The sequence below is a fragment of the Onychostoma macrolepis genome, chromosome 07 (genome assembly GCF_012432095.1).
Source record: "Onychostoma macrolepis isolate SWU-2019 chromosome 07, ASM1243209v1, whole genome shotgun sequence".
NCBI lineage: Eukaryota > Metazoa > Chordata > Actinopteri > Cypriniformes > Cyprinidae > Onychostoma > Onychostoma macrolepis.
Window position 1 is genome coordinate 8,994,590 of NC_081161.1, and position 22,500 is coordinate 9,017,089.

At 35.8% G+C, this 22,500-nt stretch overlaps 1 protein-coding gene across 5 annotated transcripts in view; it reads left to right on the top strand.

Annotated features, from left to right (window-relative positions):
* Positions 1–22,500, top strand: part of csnk1g1 (casein kinase 1, gamma 1) — a 55,080-nt gene that overhangs the window by 5,738 nt on the left and 26,842 nt on the right. For all 5 annotated transcript variants that reach the window (XM_058781453.1, XM_058781452.1, XM_058781454.1 and 2 more), the window contains 2 exons: positions 5,526–5,566; positions 5,914–5,983. In XM_058781453.1, the coding sequence (XP_058637436.1) occupies positions 5,526–5,566; positions 5,914–5,983 (111 nt within the window). The remainder of the gene's footprint in view (positions 1–5,525; positions 5,567–5,913; positions 5,984–22,500) is intronic.

Sequence of the window (22,500 nt, forward strand, 5' to 3'; positions counted from 1 at the left end):
TCTTTTAAATGTATAGCACAGTAATGAGGCAGAAACATATAGGTAAGACGAACAAGAAAAGCTATTAATAATCTTTCATTGTGCAAAAATATTATGATACGAAAGGCTTCAAATACAGAGCGGCACAAAGCTCTTAAGCGCATTCTGTGTGCAACATGGAGTCACAGCGCTCCACAAGTCCGCATAGAAAGGTTCAAAGCACAAAGTCAAGAGATATTAATGCGTAGTGTATTAAATCTGTGCGATGGCCTTTTCTTTTAACAGTTTTAAATTTTAGTTACTGTGCTCGTTAAGAACATAGTGGTCTCTAGTCCAGTGTTGTGATCTAACAGACACCAACACGATTTTGAGAACGGCGCGAAGATAAAGTCCTGCAAGATGAAGTCCTTTTGTGCAAAACCATTTATCTTTATTTACAGATTAAGTATAATATTAGGAACATTTAATAATCTTGTGGAGAGTTTCATCGTGTTGACTCGTAACCGAACGCGACACAATTTGAATGCTGAATGGTTTAATGGAAGAGTTTACGTGAACTTGACTTAAATATTCCTCTGTACCTCACATTAAACTGTGGAACGGCTTCAGAACACTTGAAATATAGTGCACGAAAACTTTATGGTGTTTTATAATGTGTTTGTGGCTTTTGTGGGGCTTAACAATAACACAATAGTATACGCACAATATCAGATTTGGATCGGTCTCGTCTGACCGATACCCCGATCTGGCAGAAAATGCCGGTATCGGAGCGATACCGATACTGAAGATCGGATCGGATTATAATTAGTGCTATCAAACGATTAATTGCATCCAAAATAAAAGGTTTTGTTTACGTAATATATGTATGTGTCCGGTGTGTATTTGTGTGTGTGTGTATATATGTGTGTATGTATGTGTATGTATGTGTATATATGTATATATATATAATATAAATAAATAAATACACATGCATGTATATATTTTAAGGCGATACATTTTTTTCAGTTTAACACGTTAAAAATATTTGACGCAATTAATGCAGGGGCGGGGCTAGGTTTGGCCACCCCACTCAAAACTGCTAAAGAATTGCGTTTATTCAGACACAGAACGTCTTTACAAGCACATCAAACCGGGCCCTTTTCAGACACGCACTCCAACTTCACCTCAGCGCCAGGTGTGACTCAAATGAGCGTGGAAACATTACCGGAGACAAGGAGCTTCAGTAGAACTTCAGTGAACTGTGGTCAGATGAGATGTTGTCAGGCCATTTGTCAGTAAAAGCGAATCTTTCTGTCCTGTCAGCCGTCAAACTGTGCTCGTAGACCATGCTCTTATCATGCTCTATATTAAAGCGCTGAATCATATTCAGTGGCGGAGCCAGGATGTTTTCATTGGGGTGGCCAGGGAGGGGCCAGCAACCAGTCTGGGGTGGCACAGAAATCTTCATTATTTCAATATAAAAATGTGTTTGACTAAAGTACTAGACTGTTTTAGTGCCTAAAACACAACTGAATACAATCAATTTATACTTAATTATAATTGAGATATTTATGAATTAGATCAAATAATACTGACTGAATATAACAATTTTTGTATTATTCCTCATCTCCAGGTATTTTAATAAAGAGGCTCACTATAGTTTATTGCTCAGTCAGCTTGGTTCTGTTTCTCAAAACCCCCAAAAGCTTGTTCTCCAGCATTGCATACTCATAGATGAGACTTGCAAATAGTGATAAGAACGTGAAAAAGGCCGGAAGCCAACAGCAAATAAATGCCTGAATGTAAAGTTATTTTATGCATTTAAATGGTTTCATTTTCATTTGTACTTTTCAAATTAACATAAAAAAATATTCTCTAGTATAAGTGCACTGTGCTCACATTTTGTGTGCATTAAATTACAAATAAAAAATACACATCGGCTTGCGCCTTATATTGTGATTTCTATTCATATACAAACCCAAATGAAACTACGAGTGTGCAGTGTCATAGTTATGTCGTCAGTTAAGTCATGAAGTTACAAAAGAAGGCCATTAAAGCTGCCTTAAAACTGTGCATGCAAGTATTTATTATTTATGATGAGTCACATTCACAGCAGTGTCAGATCCGCATCAAGTTCAGCAGCGGCAGTTTTTAAAGTAGCAGCCAAAATAATCTAATAACCAGCTGCTGTGATGTCTGTTAATCAAAGAACAAAATGAAAAAGAGGAAATTAACTTCTGTAGTTTTATTTAATTTAGAATTTAGTGTTTGATAACTTTATTAAATTAGGCTATATCTTCTTGCTGAAGGGCACAGGTAGCTATATGACATTTGTTATAATGGGGTTATGTGAAGATTGTATTAAGTTCACTTAAATTAGAAGTTATTTTTTAAAGTCTAATGTTAAATTGATAGCTCTTAATTATATTGTAATGTTGAATGGCTATAGTCAATGGTTAAATATTAGGAAAAAAACATTTCATTGAGACATCAGTTGGTATCAGTGATACTTGTCTTCAGTCATAAAAAAAGATGGCATTAAACAAATATTAAAAATATACTTTGTTGTTTCTACATTAATTTGATGATTGAATGTAAAATTATTGCAATATAAAAGTATAATTAAAACCTTTAATGTAAGGTGGGATTAATCGTGATTAATTGCGATTAATTTCAGAAAAATAAAGATTGACAGCACTAATTTGTATATTAAATGTATGTATATGTGTGTGTGTGTATATATGTGTATATACATGTAAATATTTTTAAAATATATACTGTATGAGTGTGTATTTATATATACATAATTAATATACACAGTACACACACATATATCATGTAAACAAAAACTTTTATTTTGGATGTGATTAAATGCGATTAAGCGTTTGACAGCACTAATTATGAGTTCTGCAGTATTTTGTGTCGGGTGTAGGCACGGTGTGAGACTGTTCACTTTAGCCGCACTCATCATGGATCTTGCTAACTAGCACATTAGGAAAGGCAATTTGCAAAGAGTCATTTAAAAAAAGTGGTAAAGCTACCATCCATCCTTCAGGAACAACTTTTTAGCACAACCTGCTTCGTACTGACCCTTGGTTACAAAGCAGTCTGGTGTAAAATGATTCGCGCGAACATAGATGCATTTAGGTAAATCAGGGGGCACATTCCCTTCAAAAACAAAAGTAATCCACTGCGACTTCAGCGGCTCAGATGTCTGGAGTAAATAACGACTGCTATGTTCATTATTACAACAAAACGGCTCAATCACTTATTAATCATCATTCTTGTCTACACCTGCTCCGGCGTTGAAACAATGGCTGACTGTTTACAGCTCACACAGGGCGTGGCTATGATAAAACGACAATGTTTGTCAACAGTCTGGGCAAAATTACGTCACTTAGCCAAGAATCTGTGAACGGCTTAATCTTAGAAAGTGCTTATGATTTGTGAGGATTAAAAAAATAAAAAAGCACTGGGTATCATTATAGGGTGGTTGTGTACACATGCTGCCAACACACATTTAAGTTCAAACTAGGGGTGTGCGATATATATTCTCTGCGATAATATCGTAATTGTTGTTTTAACGATGTGCGATTTTGACATTATCAAGTATTTTGCAAAAACCATTCAAAACAGAAGTGCATGCATTCATTACGTGAAGACTAGACTAGTGCGCGAGCATAGAGTGTGTTCTTTCACTGCACTTTCACTACATTTAGAATGATCACAAAATTAAAGACATGGGGGCAGAAAATGTATAGGCTATTTATACCACTTCATATAGCCTAGTTAAACAATTTCACACGAAGAGTAACGAAAAATAATGCTCCAAAAATTACCATGATTACAAATGTGATACTGATTTGTTCAATAAACAAGAAGTTAATTAAGATACTTACGTTTTAGACACCGTATTTCCTTTTTTTGCTTTTTCGACAACAAAAATCACTCCAGCCACAGCACTGTTTTGAGTCTCTGAGCAACATGAGGGTGTTTTGTTCTTGAATGAATCAACCAATTAAATGATTCGGTTCAATCGCAATTACTCTCTTATTAACAGTGACTTGCTGCCACCTGCTGGCGGTTTTAATTTCACATTCAAAGTATCTTTTCAAATATTGGTATTTAACGTTTTATGTTTAATATATAAAAACATGATTTATGCATTTGTAATTGCAGGTTAAATGCATTCATGTCTTGCATTAAACAGTGTGTATATACATCTAAATGCCACTTTAGATACAGCTTCTGTGTTTTCTCTGCACTGCAAAGATAAATTTGGTTGATTCTGATTTCATTTGCTTGGTAACAGCCTAAATGTCTTCTTATTCTAATTCACTGATTAAATGTATGAATTTGATTCAAAAGATAATGGACACTTTTAGAAAAAATGGCAAAAATGCCCATAAAATGTAAAAATCAATTTAAACTTATTGGAAAAGATTCATTTCTGTCAGTGTGAACTGACCACTACACAGAATATGAAGAATATCAAAAACTTTAGGAGTCCGCTGTCCACGGCAGTCCTTATGATACCAGCACAATAACACGCTCAGCTAAATATCATGTAATTATCGTTATCGATAAAATCGCAGAAATTATCGAGATATGTTTTGTCAATATCGAACACCCTTAGTTCAAACACCATGTAAAAGTGAATTCTGCATCCAATGTCCCCTTTAAATTCTGTCAGGATGATATTGGAAACAGAATTTTTTTTTTTTCAAATGTTATACACTCATTTTATGATGGGTCTTTGTAATCTGTTCTGTCCATTCTTCTGTAATTTTAATGCCTCAACACTTTTCTTGATATTTTTACCCCGCAAACAATATTTTTTTGTATTTCACATATATACTGTATGTCAGCCACCATATTTGTGGTGAACTAATGGTTTACAAGTCTATTTTAGATGGCCAATGGCTGTTATGTAATCAAGAATTGCAAAATTTCTGAAAAGTTGTAAACTCACTTGAAATTCACTTATAAAAATGACAACAAATTTGGTAGATTTTGGAACTAACACAAAAGGGAACGAACTACCAATTCTATTAATCAACCAAGCTGTCACAGTGTATCGCTGATAATAATTGCTCTAGTGAGGGTAGTGCATTGCTCATGACACAGGAGCTGTTGTCCTAAAGTGACTGGTTCAGAACCAACCTGGGTCATGTCCCAAACATGTTCCTCTTTTCTACACCTTCACACTCCTATCAAAATCTCCATTAGATTTCCCTTTCTATTTATGCAATTTTATATGGCAAATGTGGCACAGAGATGCTTCTGAAGTGGCATAAATAAATTTACACAGTAATTATAACTGTATACTTCCATACTAGGGGTCGAGGTAGGTCTGAGCAGGCATAATTTACTCTGACTTTTATGCAACATTGCATCTTTACACTGAATTTTGAGCAGGCACAGAGCAGCCTTAACTCTGTGTAAGGATGAATATAGGCAGAAATCCAATACTTGAAAATATAAGTAGGCTATAGTTAAAAATGTCTATATTCAAACAGTATGATTTCAGTTGCAGTTGGTCACCCTTTGTCTGTTTTGCTTTTTAGGAAAGAATCTCTATACAAATGAGTACGTTGCAATAAAGTTGGTAAGTATATTTATATTTATTCTTTTCTACGAAGTGATTGTAACAGCAGAGGCTGGTGTTCTGTTAATGTTTGTTGTAACGTGTAGTTATATCTAGGCATGTCTAGATCAGGAATCAAACTCTAAACGCTGGATTTGTTCAAAGAAAGCAACTCCAACTGATGTATTTTAGACACATTTTAGGAACCTAAACAAGAATATACATGTGTATTCTGATACTGATAACTTGAATATGACGTTTGGAAATAAATGTGTGTTTCTGGCTGGAATATTTGTATATTGTAAATGAATTTAATGTGAACAAATAAGTTTTAATCAAATCATTTTTTTTTTCTGCCATTCCTAAAGGAACCTGTGAAATCGAGGGCCCCACAGCTACATTTGGAGTACCGGTTCTACAAAACATTAGGCAGTGCAGGTAAGATTATAATCAGCACCAGCACTGCTGTACCCTGCATTTATCTCTTTTGTTTACTTGGATAATATTCATTTCACGTGGTTTCATGTGCTCTGTTTTATATTTTTGCATTCACATCCGTGTGTTTGCTCATTGTATGTCATCTACCTTTAGCCTTAATCTTCATATCCAGGTGCATGACATTGTTTATACTGCGCTTAGGTTTTGTGACAGGGATTTACCGTTATTTTTCTTGCTTTGAAGCCTGCAGTTTCCAAGCAGGTTTTGTGAGGATGTTTCCTTTGTATTGGATTGAGGATTTTTTCCCTCTGGAGTATTTGACATGTTGAGTCATAGCTTCAGTTTTGATCTTACAGAATGGTTTGTTTTACTGCTTAGCCTAGGCGTATATAAAACAGAGATGAAAATCTACTCGCTTGCTACAATATTCATGTTTTGCCTCACCTACCAGTGGTTGATGAATAGAGAAAACTTGTCGGCAATGATCAGTTCATGTTAAAAGATAATTTGTCCCTCTGACAAAATAAATTCTTCAGCGCTTTTCCATTGTGTATTTGTCTCAGTGAAATGCTGCTTAACAAAAATGTCAAACCCATTGTGATGTTCCTTATAATTTCCATGCCTTTTGTAGGCTATTTGTACTTCATTGTCTTATTTCCATATCAATTTTCAAGTAGGTGTAAGGCACAAATGGATAAGATATAGGCCTAAGTAGCTGAGTTTCCATTCATGTGTTTTCATGCAAATTTTGAAATGTTGCATGAAAAAATGCTGGATAGAATCATCAAAATGTCAATATATTTTCCTATGATGCTAACACATTTACTAAATAAATCAGTCATATAAGAATAATTATGTGATAAGAAAATATCATTGAAAGAATTTGTTACTATATGAGTGTTTCATATACTGTAATGAGTGTTAAATAATGAAGTTATTTTCATTTAAATAAAAAAGATAAACAACAGTAGATACAATTTCCATTTGTTTTTTGCCCCATTTTTGTTTGTGGGATGGAAATACTTTTTTCCCAGTATTTAAATTTTTTAATTAAAATTTTTGCAGTACAGTTTGTGCTAGTGCTTGTCTAGTGTAGAATTATTGTTTTAACAATTTCATATTATTCTTTACCTCTGAATCTGTTCATTCATGCTTTTAATCTGCAAGGACTAATATTTCTCCTTGCATCTGTATGTAAATTAGTGCTGTCAAACGATTAATCGTGATTAATCGCATCCAAAATAAAAGTTTGTTTAAATAATATACTGTATGTGTGTGTACTGTGTAGGCATGGGCCGGTATGAGATTCTGACGGTATGATAACCTTAGATAAAAATATCACGGTATTGCAATTACAGCTCTAAAATATGTTATTTTTAAATGTCTGGGTAAAAAACAACAACGTTTTTTCCACTGAACACAATACATTTTATTTTTGAGAAACATATAGAACATTTTGGAGCAGTAAACATGTCAGGCTAAATAATTAAAATAAAATAAATAATTGAATTCTTGTTAATTAAATTACGTGCAGTCACTTAAGTGAGCCTAAACCTGCAGCTAAACAATAATCAGAACATAAATTATTTTCTGTAAAAAAAAAAAACAAACAAAAAAAATTCCTTCTAAATGAAAAAAAATTTAAATGCAGTCACTTAACCTAAACCTACAGCTCAATAATCAAAAACATAAATCAAAACGATTTCTGTAAAAAATGCAGTCATTAAACCTGCAGCTCAACAAGGTTTTTGGAGATATCCTCACTTTCTACACATTCATCTTTCAGTCCAAGTTATGAGCGGTGAGGTACAAAGATGTGTGCACATACACATAAGGAGAGCGCGCAATTGTGTCTCTCACACTCACACACACACACACACACACACACACACACACGGTCTCTCTCCGTATAATACTCAAACAGTGGCAAAGACACCTGAGAGCCAGCAGTTTTTGTTTTTTTAAATGACGTGATTTTGAACAGATGTAAACAATGGCAGGAGGCTTAAAGGGGCAGTTTACTGTGGTATTTTTTTTTTTTTTTTTTCCTCTTGGCTTGATTGTGTTTATGGGGTGCAGTCTAACGTGTTCATGCTTCGTTTGTCCCTTCTCTGACAAACGCCTCGATTATTTCCTGTTTTTATGAAGCCCCTCCCTCAGAAATACGTGTAGGCTCTGATTGGTTAGTTGGCTCAGTGTGTTGTGATTCACTAAACCGCCGAGCGTGCGTCTAAATGTCCTGCCCTCAGCTCAGCGGCATGTGCTCCGGTTGTATTGTAAACAAAGGCGTTGGCTATATTGCTTATCAATTTGAGCCCGATTGAGACGCAGAGGATATTAGTGAAGAGGATCACGCATGAACCTGTGCAAGCACGGCTCTTAATGGTATGTTTGTTTGTTTGTTGTCTCGTACTTTTAGATATGCTGTTATTATGCTACTGCTTATGTTAGCTTTTAATATACGGTTTTATTCTTATTAAAGCTTTAATACAGTACGGCAACCGCACACTATGTATAACCCTTCTCATTGCTATGTGAAAATATATAATTGGAACAGTTTGTTGGAGCTGATCTGAATGAGAGAGAGAGAGATGCAGAGCAGGGCGACGCGAGGAACAGTATTAAGAACGGCTGCTTTAGAACATTAATTTTGAAACTTGTGAATCCATTAGAATCGTTAGAAGACAGAATCACGATTCATATGTGAATAGATTTTTACGTGCACCCCTAGCTTTCTCTTCCTCTTCTCTAAAGCAGCACAGCATGGCCCCGCCCCTTCCTTACATGTTCCCGAGGGCGGGGTTTATCTGAGTTCGTGACGTAACAGACCCGGGAAGTAACTCGTTGTAGTCCCTTACCAGCCGTTTTTGTAGGCAGTAAACTTCCAGAATTTTAAAAGACAATGTCTCTGTTTGCATTGAACTTTCAGCGCTGCAACTTTGCAGATATTGTTTATGCTCAAACAGCAACATTACAAACTAACTAACGTTAAAAAAGTGAAATTGCAATCAACCACCCCTTTAAAATTATAGACGTGATACCAGCTAAATTTATTGTACTAAATCGCAGAAACGTAGTACTTTAGTCTGCTATTCCCCGCTCTGTGAAGTAACGTGAGGGAAGAAACTAGTTGACGTTAGCTAGCTAATTAGGTATGTTATCTGCCTCGGTAGCAAGCCAAATAGTATTTATTTCAACACTGAAAAAAACAGCGAATGGGTCTCTGTCTTGATTGAGGGTGAAAGAGGGAGAAATGAAGACAACACGGATATATCGTTTGTGTACGACCTGGAAGTATTTATTTAGCGATCGGCACCAAAACGTCATCTGTACGGAACATCATTGTGTACGGAACATGATTGTTTTACGTTACCCGAGAAATTCCCATACGGCAGACTTCGCCTTTTTCGACGGGGGAAAAAGTTCCAAGGATTCCCCTCATGCGGCCATCATCCTACACACAGGTGACTCTCACTGACCGCTATCTCGTTACGCTCTTCACTGCTCACAACTGAGAGAGTCCTGCACTTTCTGTCTTTTGATGACATGTAAAAAAAAAACTGTGCGTACCGCAGGAACGGTATAACGGAAAATTTTAGTGGTTTTGAAACCGTGGATTTTCCAAACCTTGAAACCGGTTATCGTCCCATGTCTAGTACGGTGTATATTTATTATGTATATATAAATACACACTCATACAGTATATATTTTGAAAATATTTATTTGTATGTGTGTGTATATATATATATATATATATGAATATAAATGCAACTGTTTAATAGATGTAATACATTTTTCTGAAATATATACATGCATGTGTGTGTATTAATATGTACATAAATATACACAGCGCACACACACACTTTTATTTTGAATGCGATTAATCGTTTGACTGCACTAACGTAAATGTATGCCATTTCGACCTCAAAGCTACTAGACTGCTCTGCTGTGATTCAGAGATCACTCAGTGATTTTGGATTGGCTTGGCTGTGATTCCACTCTGTATCGTTTAGCTTTTTAATCAGGACAGTAGCTGCTGGGTTTGATCACTTCACGCTGCACTTTGATTCAGGAAGTGGTGGCCGGGGAGTCACAGAGCAGTGCGGTGATAGTGTTGTCCTTGTGACACAATGCTCTGTTCAATGTCTTGACAGGCCGGGGGTGTGGCCTCAGACTCTCTACTTCTTGAGATTCACACACAGCCATTCCTCACTCAACATCTTCATACTGAGTGTATTAGCATAAGAAATATACTCAGCAGCAGCTGCATCAGCAAGATGGTACCTTGTCATGTATAGCCAGTTTCGTGTGTTTGCATTTAATAGATAGCTAGCTAGATAGAAATTCCATTATCATCTGAGGGGAATTCAGTGCTGAATAGATTTGGGTGTCACTCATTTCACAGGGATCATGTTAACAAGCACATTTTCTTTGATTTCTTCCAGAGCTTTTTAAAGCACAGATTTTGGGCAATGGCGCATGTTGTTCTCATACTGGTTTGTAAGTCCAGACAAGCTTTACAGAACATCCCATTGGCATAAAATTAAGATTTCAGTGAGCGGAAAATGTGCTCATAAAATGCTAATCACCGTTTGAATATTGTTCTTATGTTGACTGGAATGAATTCTGACATTCCAATTGCATTTTTATCTGCCATTTTACTTTATAAAAATGTAATTATGCAGTGACATGATTTGCAGTGTCTGCAGTTTTTAATCAAGGCAAATGCTTCTTACAGTCAACCAAGTTGAGATTTGTCAGCCGTTACAACTGATTAAATTGGAGTTAGTGCTGTCAAAATGAACGTGTTAATGCATGCTTTTTTTTTTTTCACATTAAGAATATTTAACGCAATAGCTTGTTTGCAATCACGTGATTCTGACATGTTGGACGTGATTGTTTTATGAAGAGGAGCTTTTTTTCAACTAAATTGAAATGCTTGCCTGCCATAGAGGTGGTGGATATAGACTAAGCAACTAACCCTGATTGCAAACAAGCTGTTTCTAAAGTGAATCCCGCATTTATATGTGGGATATATGTCACTCCTGAAACTTTGCTGCATTTACAGGGTATGTGGCCGTTGGTCTTGTTAGCAGCACGTAAAACAAAACTTTGATTCAAATTCGTAATTGATTATAGCCTAGAAAGCGAGCAAACAGCGCTTCCATATAATCACTAAAAAGCTGCCACTCACTTCAATTAATCGCAATTTCACAATGTTCCATTATAATCAGTGAAGCTCTCTAAACTGCATTGTCTACTTGTGTTTAGCATTGAATGAATTCTGACTGTCTCTGGCAGCCCTGTATTTTTTTTGTATTTCTTTAATAATATCTTAATATATTATTATTTCTAATATTATCCCGATTCGATTTCGATTCGCAAGCTCTCAACTCAATTCTCAATTTTTTTTTATTACATTCAGTGAATATAGTTTTAATACAAAACCTATTGATATTTCTAAAAAATGAACAGTAAACATCAGTTTACAAATGGTGAATTAATAAAGACATTAAGAACCACAGGCCTGTATTTTAAACCTATTATTTTTTAGTATAGGGTCCTTTCTTAAACAATAATAGGGCCCTATAAAATGTTCTTAATTTTTCTGGTAATCAGATGAAGGCATAAAACATTAATTTAATTTATCCTAATCAAATGAAAATTAAACCGTTTTATTTTTTGGCAAACAAAGTGCTGCACAACAGAGGTTTACTGTTAAAATGAAAAGAAAACAAATGGGATTATTCCTTTTAAAAATAAAGATTTATTAATATATATTAGTAGTAGTAGCATTGAGTCTTAAGACTGCTCTTAACGTTAAACTAAACTTTTATTTTGACGGGTTGCCATGAGGAACTTGTAGCTGCTGTGTATCATGTGATATGACGGTAGTTTTCTCAAATTAAACTGTAAAATGCCAGTGAAATGACTCTCAGAGCAGCAGTGTGTTAATATCGTCATATAGTGAGACAGCAGAAGATGACAACACCGCGAGTGTCGTCCTCGATTTAGTATGTGTGTAGTAAACAAAACAGTGCGTCGCACCATTCATTCATTCATTGCGGAAATCATGGCGCCTTATGCGTGATATCAAATGCTTCCACAGATTTATAGTATTACTATAGCATTTCACCTGAGCATTACGAAACGGCTTTGTTCTTGGTTCTTGTCAACAGTATCTCCACCATGATAAGCACTGAATGAATGACAGGCTTTCTGTTGTCACATCGCGCATCAGTAAATAAGGGTGACATCTAGTGAAGACTAATGATAAGAATCACATTAATCAGATATTGTTTTAAATGTGTGCTGAAATAAATACCGGAAAAGATCGATTTGCGGCTTTTGAGAATCAATATCGAATCGACGTCATAAAAAAAAAAAAACGATTAATCGAAAAATCTTTTTTTTTGCCCAGCCCTAGTCACAACCCTACACAGAACCACATAATTTATGACCACATCAAACGAGAGACTTTTCAGACTCGTGCTCCAACGTTGCCTTAGCGCCAGGGACAATTCAATCGATCGCGGAAAAGTTACAGGTGATGAGGGAGCTTCAGTAGAACATCAGTGAACTGCGGTCAGTGGTTAAATATTAGAAAAAAATAGTATCAGTAGTATTGGTATCAGTGATACTCGACTTCAGTCATAATAGGATGCCATTAAACGAAACGAATATTAAAAATATATTGTTTTATGTTGTTTCTACATTTGAAGATTGAATGTGAAATTATTGCAATATAAAAGTATATTTAAAAACTTTAATGTTCGCTATTAATCGCGATTAAAGAAAATTGTGATTTATTAAAATCTTTTCTAATAGATTGACAGCACTAATTAGGGTGTGTCAACAGAACTGTTACTCACGTACATTACTGTGAACTCTATAATTGCATCTGCAATGTCCTGAATAAATTCATAAAATAAATGTTAAGTTAGTGGCATTAATTCACCTAATGTAGGTGTTCTTAGGGGCGGTTCGAAAAATGTGAGACGCGGACAGTGGAATGGGGAAAAAACATGGTCTTGAGACTTAAACTGCTTTTAACCTGAGTGCCATGTTTGTAGAATGCCGCGTTGTGTGCAAGATGCAAGCTCAGTGGTCAAACACATCCATCTAGTGCATTATATAGATAAAACTATGGAAAAGTAGCACAGTGGATTGAAAAAAAAAAAACACATTCTGTGCAAATGGCTGCTAAAAACCCAGCTTTGCCATCACAGGAATAAATTACTTTTTTAAAATATTAAAATGGAAAATAGTTAAATTGTAATCATTTTACACACTGTTTTACTGTATTTTTGTTCAAACAAATGCAGCCTTGGTGAGCATAAGAAACTTTTCAAAACTTTTAACAATCCAAAACATTTGAACAAAACCAAGAATTCACTGTGTTTATGTAAAAATGAGATGTTATTATATTAAAAGTGCAATATTTACCATACAATATATTTTTTTTTCTTCTGTAACTAATAAGGTACTGGAGGCCGTGCTGTATCGTGAATAAATTACGGCGCATCGTGCCTAACAATGCCCTTCACGATACAGCACAGCCTCGAGTACCTAATTGCTTTTATAAAATGGTTACCACACAATAAAAAATATTAAAACCAAAATTTTGTATTTAAATGTTACTTTTTTGAAGAAAGTTCGTTAAATGCTGTTCTTCCACTAAAAAATTGTTCCTGACATCAACAGTAAACGGCAAGAGAATGTTCTGAACATGCCTCATCTAATGGAGCAGAGAATAGGAACTCTTCTTATCCGCTGTCTTTTTATTTTATTTTTTTACACCATATGATATTTTCTCACACACATCTGCTTACCTCTCAGCATGAGAAAACATCTGTTTTCCGCCTTTTAGTTTAAAACAGACCGATTCGCGGCACAGCGCGAGTTTGCAAGCGTCATTTCAGTGTTAACTGATGGACATACAGAATCATACCTGAAACAGAAAACTAATAAATTCAGTAACTGAATTCCCTCCTCACTTCCGAAACTGCAGACTTCTACACAGATGCGCACACACACAAACACATCTCCGCATGAGAAGCGTTTATTAGACGGGAGGAAGGGCATGGTCTCAAAATTAAAGATGAAAGATGCAACATAACGCCACCAGGGTTCACTCATACTTCATTAAATAAATAACAAACAGTTAATTCTGCCAAAATACATAATACATGAAACAGTTTTGACGCTATATTATTGATTATGTTGCTAAGGGTGTTGCTCAGTGATGCACAGAACCGTTGGGTGAAGCGGTCATAGCCGTGCTGTATCATGAATAAAACACAGCTGCTGACCAATCAGAATCGAGGAATGGAATAACGGATGGTTCCGGACCTTGATTCTGATTGGTTGAGCCAAGTTCGAAGCTGTTGTAAATTACACTATAATCATACACCTTTGTTTGCATTTGTGTGTTGCTCGGCAACCACTTTGTTGGAACCACAACCGTTTCTGAAGAGCTACGTTGTTTGGTAGTTTTTACATTTTTATCAATATCATTACACTTTATTTGCTCTGTTTTATTTTGTGAAACCTTTACTACATATATGGAATAACCGTTTTATAAAAGCAGTAAGCCCCGTGAAGCCGTGGTTTACAGTGAATTTATAACAGCTGACCCCCCTTGGATTGTCCGCTCTGCTTCGCATCGTGCCTACAGCAACGCCCCTTAGCTGTTATAAATTCACTGTAAACCACGGCTTCTTGGGGCTTATTGCTTTCCTGGTTTGAGTGGGAGTAATTGATCATAGATTTTTCAGTTTTGGAGATCACAAAAGCTTACACCTATTCAGGATTTTTGGTATTTGTATAAAATAAGTATAGTAAACATTTGCCCTTCTTACATTGGAAGGAGAAATCAAGCGGATGTGTTTGTAATGATATATGTCGTTCAGGGCTGTGTTGGACCAGAGGAGACCGGAAAAGGGTGGCAGCAGCAGCTGATCAATAATTCAGCACGCAGCACAGCAAGCGTCTATACGAGCATCTCAGTAAAGCTGTGTGTAAGCCTACATGTCTGCCACTCTGCTGGTTTAAGCAGGGATGTCTGTGCAAGTGGTTTGAGTCTTTCTGCTGTGTACAAGTCATCTTCCTGTGCTGTATCTGAGACAGTATGCGGGCCGTGCAGCTCCGTACAGCTCCGTACATGTCCCACAGCAGGGTTTGTGTCTCAGTGATGAATCAGCACTTCAGGAAAGGTGGCACTCTGACCGCAAGCGTTTCCAGGATGTTCACTTAGCGCTGTTATCGTATGACGTCTGAAAAGCAGTCCGCTGATTAAACTGCCTGGCAGCCAAGCTTGTGTAACTCTACACTGCCTTGCTCAGCTCCTTGAGCACCACACTGGAGTAATACCGAATCAGCAGGGTCCCACATAAACTGAAGCCCTGACCCCTCACAGAGGCTCCTGGGATACAATATGCAGAGTTTGGTTCTTAGTGCTAGTTGTTAAAGTAACCTGTATGACTGCACCTTAATGAATAACATTGTAATCAATGAGTATATTGTTTTTTGTATTTAACTTAGCAATTAATAAATAAACATTCCAGTGTAAAAGAAATGTAATTCTCATTGACAACATTTATTTATTAAACATTTATTTTTTAATTTACACTTTTCACATCTGTTTGAAATATTTTTATATACTGATGGTGGTGCTCCAATATAAAACCCAGCATTCAAATATATATTCTAATATATATTTAAAATCATTTTAACATACTAATATTAAAAAAAGAAATAAAGTATTACAGCTTCCTCAAATATTACACAGCATATACTGTCTACAGCATTGATAATAAGAACCATTATTAATAATTCAGCACCAACAATAATCGAGCACCAAATCAGCATAATAGAATGAATTTTGAAGGATCGTGACACTGAAGACTGGAGTACGTAATGATGCTGAAAGTTATAAAAATTATATTTAAATTTTTTTTTAAATTGTAATATTTCACAATATATGTTTCACTGTAATTTGTCCAAATAAATGCAGTCTTGGTGAGAATGAGACTTTGTTTGTTTTTCACACATAACCTTTGTAGCAAATATAAACTTTTTGATTTTATGTATTATATTATAACTATAAATATTATTATTATTATTATTATTATTATTATTATATCATAATTATAATTATATTTTAGGACTTATTAAATGAGTACCATGAGACATCTACACACAATTAATCTAGAATCAGGCTATTGTGTCCATTTCTTGGGGAGAATGTTTGTTTGTTAGACCCCACAAAGAAAAGACCAAAGGAAGTGAGGCGCTGGGTGGTCAGGTGAAGGAGATGCTATTGTGACTGTAGCATGAAATCCTGAGGATGTGCTTCCCCTTACGTCCTCTACTGTGCAACCCGACCCCTGAGGTCTACCCTCCCCCAGACGTGACTTCAAGCTCTTGCATGCTGTCTATCCCCTTACTTCTGCCCATCGTGGCTGCTGGAGAGATTCTACATGTTCTAGAACTCTTGAAACTGGATTATCTGATTGTGCCTTTGTGAATCTTTTGTTTTTTGCTCTGAAGTTCAATTTTGGTTAAAGGAGACACTGTGTGATTACAAAATAATTCCCAATGCATCAAGATTTTAACAATGGCATAGGAGCACCAATCTTTTGACCTTCACCCTTTTTAAATAATGTGAATTAGGGCTGCAATGACTAACTGCTAAAAATCAATAAGGAAAATAGTCTAGAAGTTTCATTATCGATTAGCCCAGTCTTTGTGCATGTGCTATGCACGCTGAACGTCAGTGTTTTTTTTTGTTTTTTTTAATTACTGCCTTAAAGTCATAGAAATGAATAAAATCTTGAAGTAATAGACATTTCCATAGTCAATGTAAATATTTTGCATTATGCTCTGTTCAAAGTGCATTTGATTATCATTAATTTATTATTGTAGAGAAATATAATTATTTAACCCCCTTGACCTGCAAGACATTTTGCTGGGATGAGCAAAAATTTATGAAAACATTTCAACCAAAGCATCAGTAAACCAGGTCACACTTTAAGGTCCCGTTCTCACTATTAACTATGATTTTTGACTCAATGTCCTAATTACTACTTATTAATAGTTAAGGTAGTTAAGTTTATGTGTGTAGGATTAAGGATGTAGAATGTTTGCTTTATAAGTGTTAATAAAAAGCCAATATGCTAGCAATATGAATGCTAATAAGCAACTAGTTTATAGTGAGAATTGGTCCCTATACTAAAGTGTTACCATGAACTATTGCAGAAAGTTTATTAATGTACGTGAGGGTGTAAAGTTTATAAAATAAAAAAAATAACAATCCAATTCCCTGTAAATATTGTATTGTAATGTACAAAATTATTCAACCTCCAAAAGTCACTTTAAGAATATTTTCTTGTTTTAAAGGAGTGGTTGACACTTTTTTTTAAATTTATTTTATTTTTTTCTCTAGGCTTGATTGTGTTTATGGGGTGCAGTCTAACATGTGTTAATGCTTAGTTTAAAAAAAAAAAAACGCATTATTTTTCACATAATTTAACTTTATTCCACACCGCTCTCTCCCTTCTCTGATAAACCCGCTGATCATTTCATGCTCTTATGAAGCCCCTCCCTCAGAAATAAGCGATGGACTCATTGGTTAGCTGGTCCAGCATGTTGTGATTGGCTAAACCGCCTTCAATGCGTGTCTGAACGTCCTGCCCCTCAGCTCAGCGGCATGTGCTCCGGTTGTATTGTAAATTAGAATCGTTAGAAGACAGAATTGCAATTCATATATGAATAGATTTTTACGTGCACCCCTAGTTTTCTCTTCCTCTTCTCTAAAGCAGTGCAGCATGGCCTCACCCCCTTTGCTGCATGTTCCCGGGGGCGGGGTTTATCTGGGTTTGTGATGTAACGGACCCGGGAAATAACTTGTTGTAGTCCCTACAAGCCATTTTTGTAGGCATTAAACTGCCATAATTTTAAAAGACGATATCTCCGTTTGCATTGAACTTTCAGCTTCATAACTTTGCAGGTATTGTTTATGCTCAAACAGCAACATTACACACTAACTAATGATAAAAAAGTGAAATCGCAATCAACCACCCCTTTAACCTCATATATATTTGCGAATTTGAAATCTTGAATTGTAACTTGATCTTTCTACAACTAAAATGTATTAAATGTTTGTTGAAAACTATAAATATTTGTTTCAGACATACAAAATCACAAAGTTTGTTGGTGGTGCGGTCAAAATGGTAGGTGCAAATATAAAACTGATCTGCTCAACTGGTGCCAGCAGAACAACAACAAATCCTTTTTGCGAATCAAAATGATTAACAATCCTTATCCAATAATCCAGTTGTCCATGAATGATTGCAAATCATGCATTTATTACTCAAGGTGTGCAAAACCTGAATTTAATGTGGCTGATTGGCATTTACCTGTGATCTTATGATCCTGTTATGCTTTCAGAACAAATTAATAATTAAAAATCAAATAAAAAATTATGCATTTTTGAGCATCATTGCAGAATGATATGAGAAAGCATCATGATGTCCCAGTAAATCAAATTCCCCTCTAGCCATAGTACAAAGAGCATCTCAGAGGCGTAGCCTCAGTGGAGGAGGTGCTGTATGTGTCTGCAGGGTGGGCTGACTCCACTGGGCCCACCCGCTGAGCCCAGCTCATGCTTTATGGATGGGGGGGATGGGGTGATGAAGGCTGGAGAGTCTCTGCCTCGTCTTTGTGATTCTCACCTTCCTCTTTCTGCACAGCTTGTTTGGATGGTTTATAATGCTTGGTTCATGATGGCGTTATGACGAGACAATATTAGTGCGTTATTTAAAGCGGATTGATTCAATCTCTATTTGTTCTTGGCTGTAGTGGTTTTTCTGTTGTTAGGAATCCAGTAGAACCCATAATGCACAAACAAAGCCCTGTATATGCAATAATGAAATCTATTTACATAACAGGCTTTGTCAGTTGGCTTGATATCTTCCCTAGAGATTCCGATCTTCCTTTGAGCTTAAGCTCAGGTATGTCCGTTTGTGACCTTAGGTTGTCATCCAGGAGCGCATTGTACCAAATAATTGAAATGCTGTTCACTCTTTATCAGTCATAATTCTTGAAACCTTTACTTTTGTAAAACGCGGTGTTTCCACTGGTTATGTTTCCTGCAGACAGTGTTCTGGAGATTGTTTTAGTGATGTCTGATTCTAGAACCAAATGTACTTTTGAGTTCCCGAATTAGCAGCTTGTTTATTGAATTGTTCTAGAGTGTTTTCCAAAAGCAGTGTTAGGCCCTGATCAGACCAAATGCATATTTTAGGTCTGAAAGCGTGAGGCGCACCGCACTGCCTTTTTTCTGGTGACTTTTAAAAAAAGAGCAGCGCACTGCAGTTTTTTTTATGTTGCTAGGCAATGACCAAATCAGCTGTCCGGTCAGTCTAATCAAAGGATTATAGTGCGAGTGCTCTAAAATCTTTGATTTTTGCTGTTAAGTAACTTTCGTCACCACAACGGAATTCTCCGTTCATTCGATTGGTCAATGGAAAAAATCCACGAATGACGTAGCAACAATTCAAAAAGGCGCCTCTCACTGCAAAAAACACGTTCTGTCTGATCGGGGCCTTAAGAAACTACAAACGCAAGGTTCAACGATTTGGTGAAAACATACCTCCAAACAAACATTCACAAATAGCATAGCAATGTTGTTTGCTTGAATCTACTGGTTAGAAGCTTAGTTTCTTGCATGTGGACTTCAATTGATCATGCACTTGAGCAAAATAAGCAATCTAACATGCATTGAAATTATTTAATTTGTATATAAATTCACATATTCACAAATTTCACATTCACATTAACTTTTTTTTTAGATTGATTAGATTAGAATTAGGGGTGCTCTGATCAGGATTTTTGAGGCCGATTGCTGATCACACAAATCAGTATCTGCCAATACGATCACCGATACCGATCTTTTTAAAGCCTTCTTTTTATCATGTAGAATAATTTAGTCATGCTCGAATCAAGATTTTTAGATGTTTATTCAGAGCCTGATTTTCATTTTTGAAAATGGGGGGAATTTCCCTCTTTGGTAACTCTTGTAAGAGGGGATTTTTTAATTTGAAGGGTGAAAGGGGGGCCTTTTTTTTTTTTTTGACATTTTTCAAAAATATATATTTATCTCACCTAAATGTTTGATCATGCAGTGCCTTTTTTATTTTACAATTGTGCAATTGTTGCACAATAGCTTACACGCAGCACAAGCCTGATTTTGTGAGCTGTATGCGAGGCAGCCTTTTACGCCGGGTTCACACATACTCTGTTTGCAGTCCGTGTGTAAGCGGTGCAGAAGCAGCACAGACTGTGCTTTCACACGGGAGTCTGCAACTGATCCGTGGCTGTTTACCACAAACACAACATTTATACATTATTTTGATTTTACTAAGAATGCTTTTTCAGCGTTGTGATTCTTTTACAGTACAGTAGTACAATCTTTCATAGGCGAGTTTAAACGCAATATATATAAGCAACACATTCAATGGTTTTTACTTTTGCATTTTGAGAGGTAAAGAGAGCGAGCGCGCAGTGATTCACTCACACTATTTGTGAAGTTATGTCTCACATAAGGTTTTCAAATTACTTCATAAGTTATTTAATGAAGAATTATGAATTGTACAGCATTAAAATTATTTTACCTGTGCCGGACTGAGACTAAGACGGTGCCGCTGCATGCCATGCCAAACCTCTCACGGCAGGAGTGTCATCAACTTGAGAACGGCCTTTATAGAGACCGCCGATCAAACATCCCAAAGCGATTATCGGCCAATAGTAGAGGTCGACCGATAGTGGATTTTACCGATACCGATAGCTAGGTTGGACCACACTGGCCGATACAGATTAATCAACCAATAGTTTTCAAAATGGATACTGAAAGAAAGCTAGTGCTTTACTATTTTTTTTTTTTTTTTTTTAAAAAGCACTAACAGTACAGAACCATAGTTTGTAAATGAATAAAAGTATTAATATTATTTACTATGTTGATCATTTAAGTTATTTCATAGTTTGCTAATGTTAAAAGAAGAAACTTTAAAATTTAAAAATGTAGCCTATTAGTAGCTAATAGTGAATGTTGACATGAACAAACTCTAACATGGAACGATACTTCTACAGTTTTCATTAATGCTACGAATCGACTCTTATTGTTAAGTATTACAATTTAATTTCAACAGTCATGCTTAGATGTCCATTTTTAAATATCTACACAAGGCCATGGCATTAAAATTACACACACATGGATATTGTATGTGTACTAACACTTTATTTGCTTCTATTTTTTAACACTTGATTATCTAATCAAAAAAAAGTTAGTCACACACCGGGCAAAAGCGCAGCACTGCGTCTAGGAGAACTCAGAGATATCACACACACACACACACACACACCCACCAGACGCTTTGCGTTCAATTCAAGTGGCGGTCTAAAACAATTTATTTAATCACCAAACGGACATAAGTTTGCTTCAAGAATGAACAATGTGGCATAAATGAGTTTGAAGTTCGGTCTTTAAAAAAACAGAGCAAGCGGAACGAGCCACAGAAAGCCAATTTATTAGAGCCACAGAAAGACAAACGTTTTGCTGAAAAATGCACAATACATAATTTATAGTCTATAGTCATTATGTACATTCACAACGAATTGGGACAAATATAATGTAATTTAATAGAAAACTATGTGAATGGTGCTCTGTTCCGCAGCAGGATTTTCTGTCGGCTGTATTTAAATGCGAGTCTGGAATTTCCCGCTCTGTGCAGTGAACAGTGTCACATGTCAAAATAAACAACACGTGCTGTCAGTGATTTCCGCCTGTAGAGGCAGCTCTCATACTGTATAATGCCAGTGGACCCCTCTCAGCCACTCCAGCAACAGTTGCAAACCGGAAAAATATCGGCATGGATTTTTGCCGATAACCGATAGTTGCGTCAATCAACTATCTGTACCGCTTAATCGGCAAAACCTATGAATCGGTCGACCTCTAGCCAATAGCGATCGGTAGCCAATCAATCAGAGCACCCCCAATTAGAATGCACACTTTCGTAAGAGCTCTAGAACCCCGTGGGATGTGAGAGGGTTCCTGCAATTGAATATGTAAATGAAGCAATATGAAGGAACAAATTCCATAGTAGTCCTCAAATTCCATGTTTGTTATTTATAGCAATAGCCTTAATTAGTTCAAACTTATTCAGCCTGCTGCCATGATTCACTATGGCGTGAAACTAATTCTTCCATTCACTATGGCGTATTATAAAATAATATAAAATGATGAAAAACAAATAAAAAAACAACTAAATTCAAATTAAAAATGAAATACTAAAAAAATATAAAAAACGCGTAATTTTTATATAAAAATAAAAATGCTGAAACTGAATAAAAATATATATTAATGCTAAATAAAAACAAAAACTAATAAGGTTAAAACAAGCAAACAAAATATATTGTATTCTGGAAAAAAAAAAAGCAGCTGATTTGCATTTAAAGAG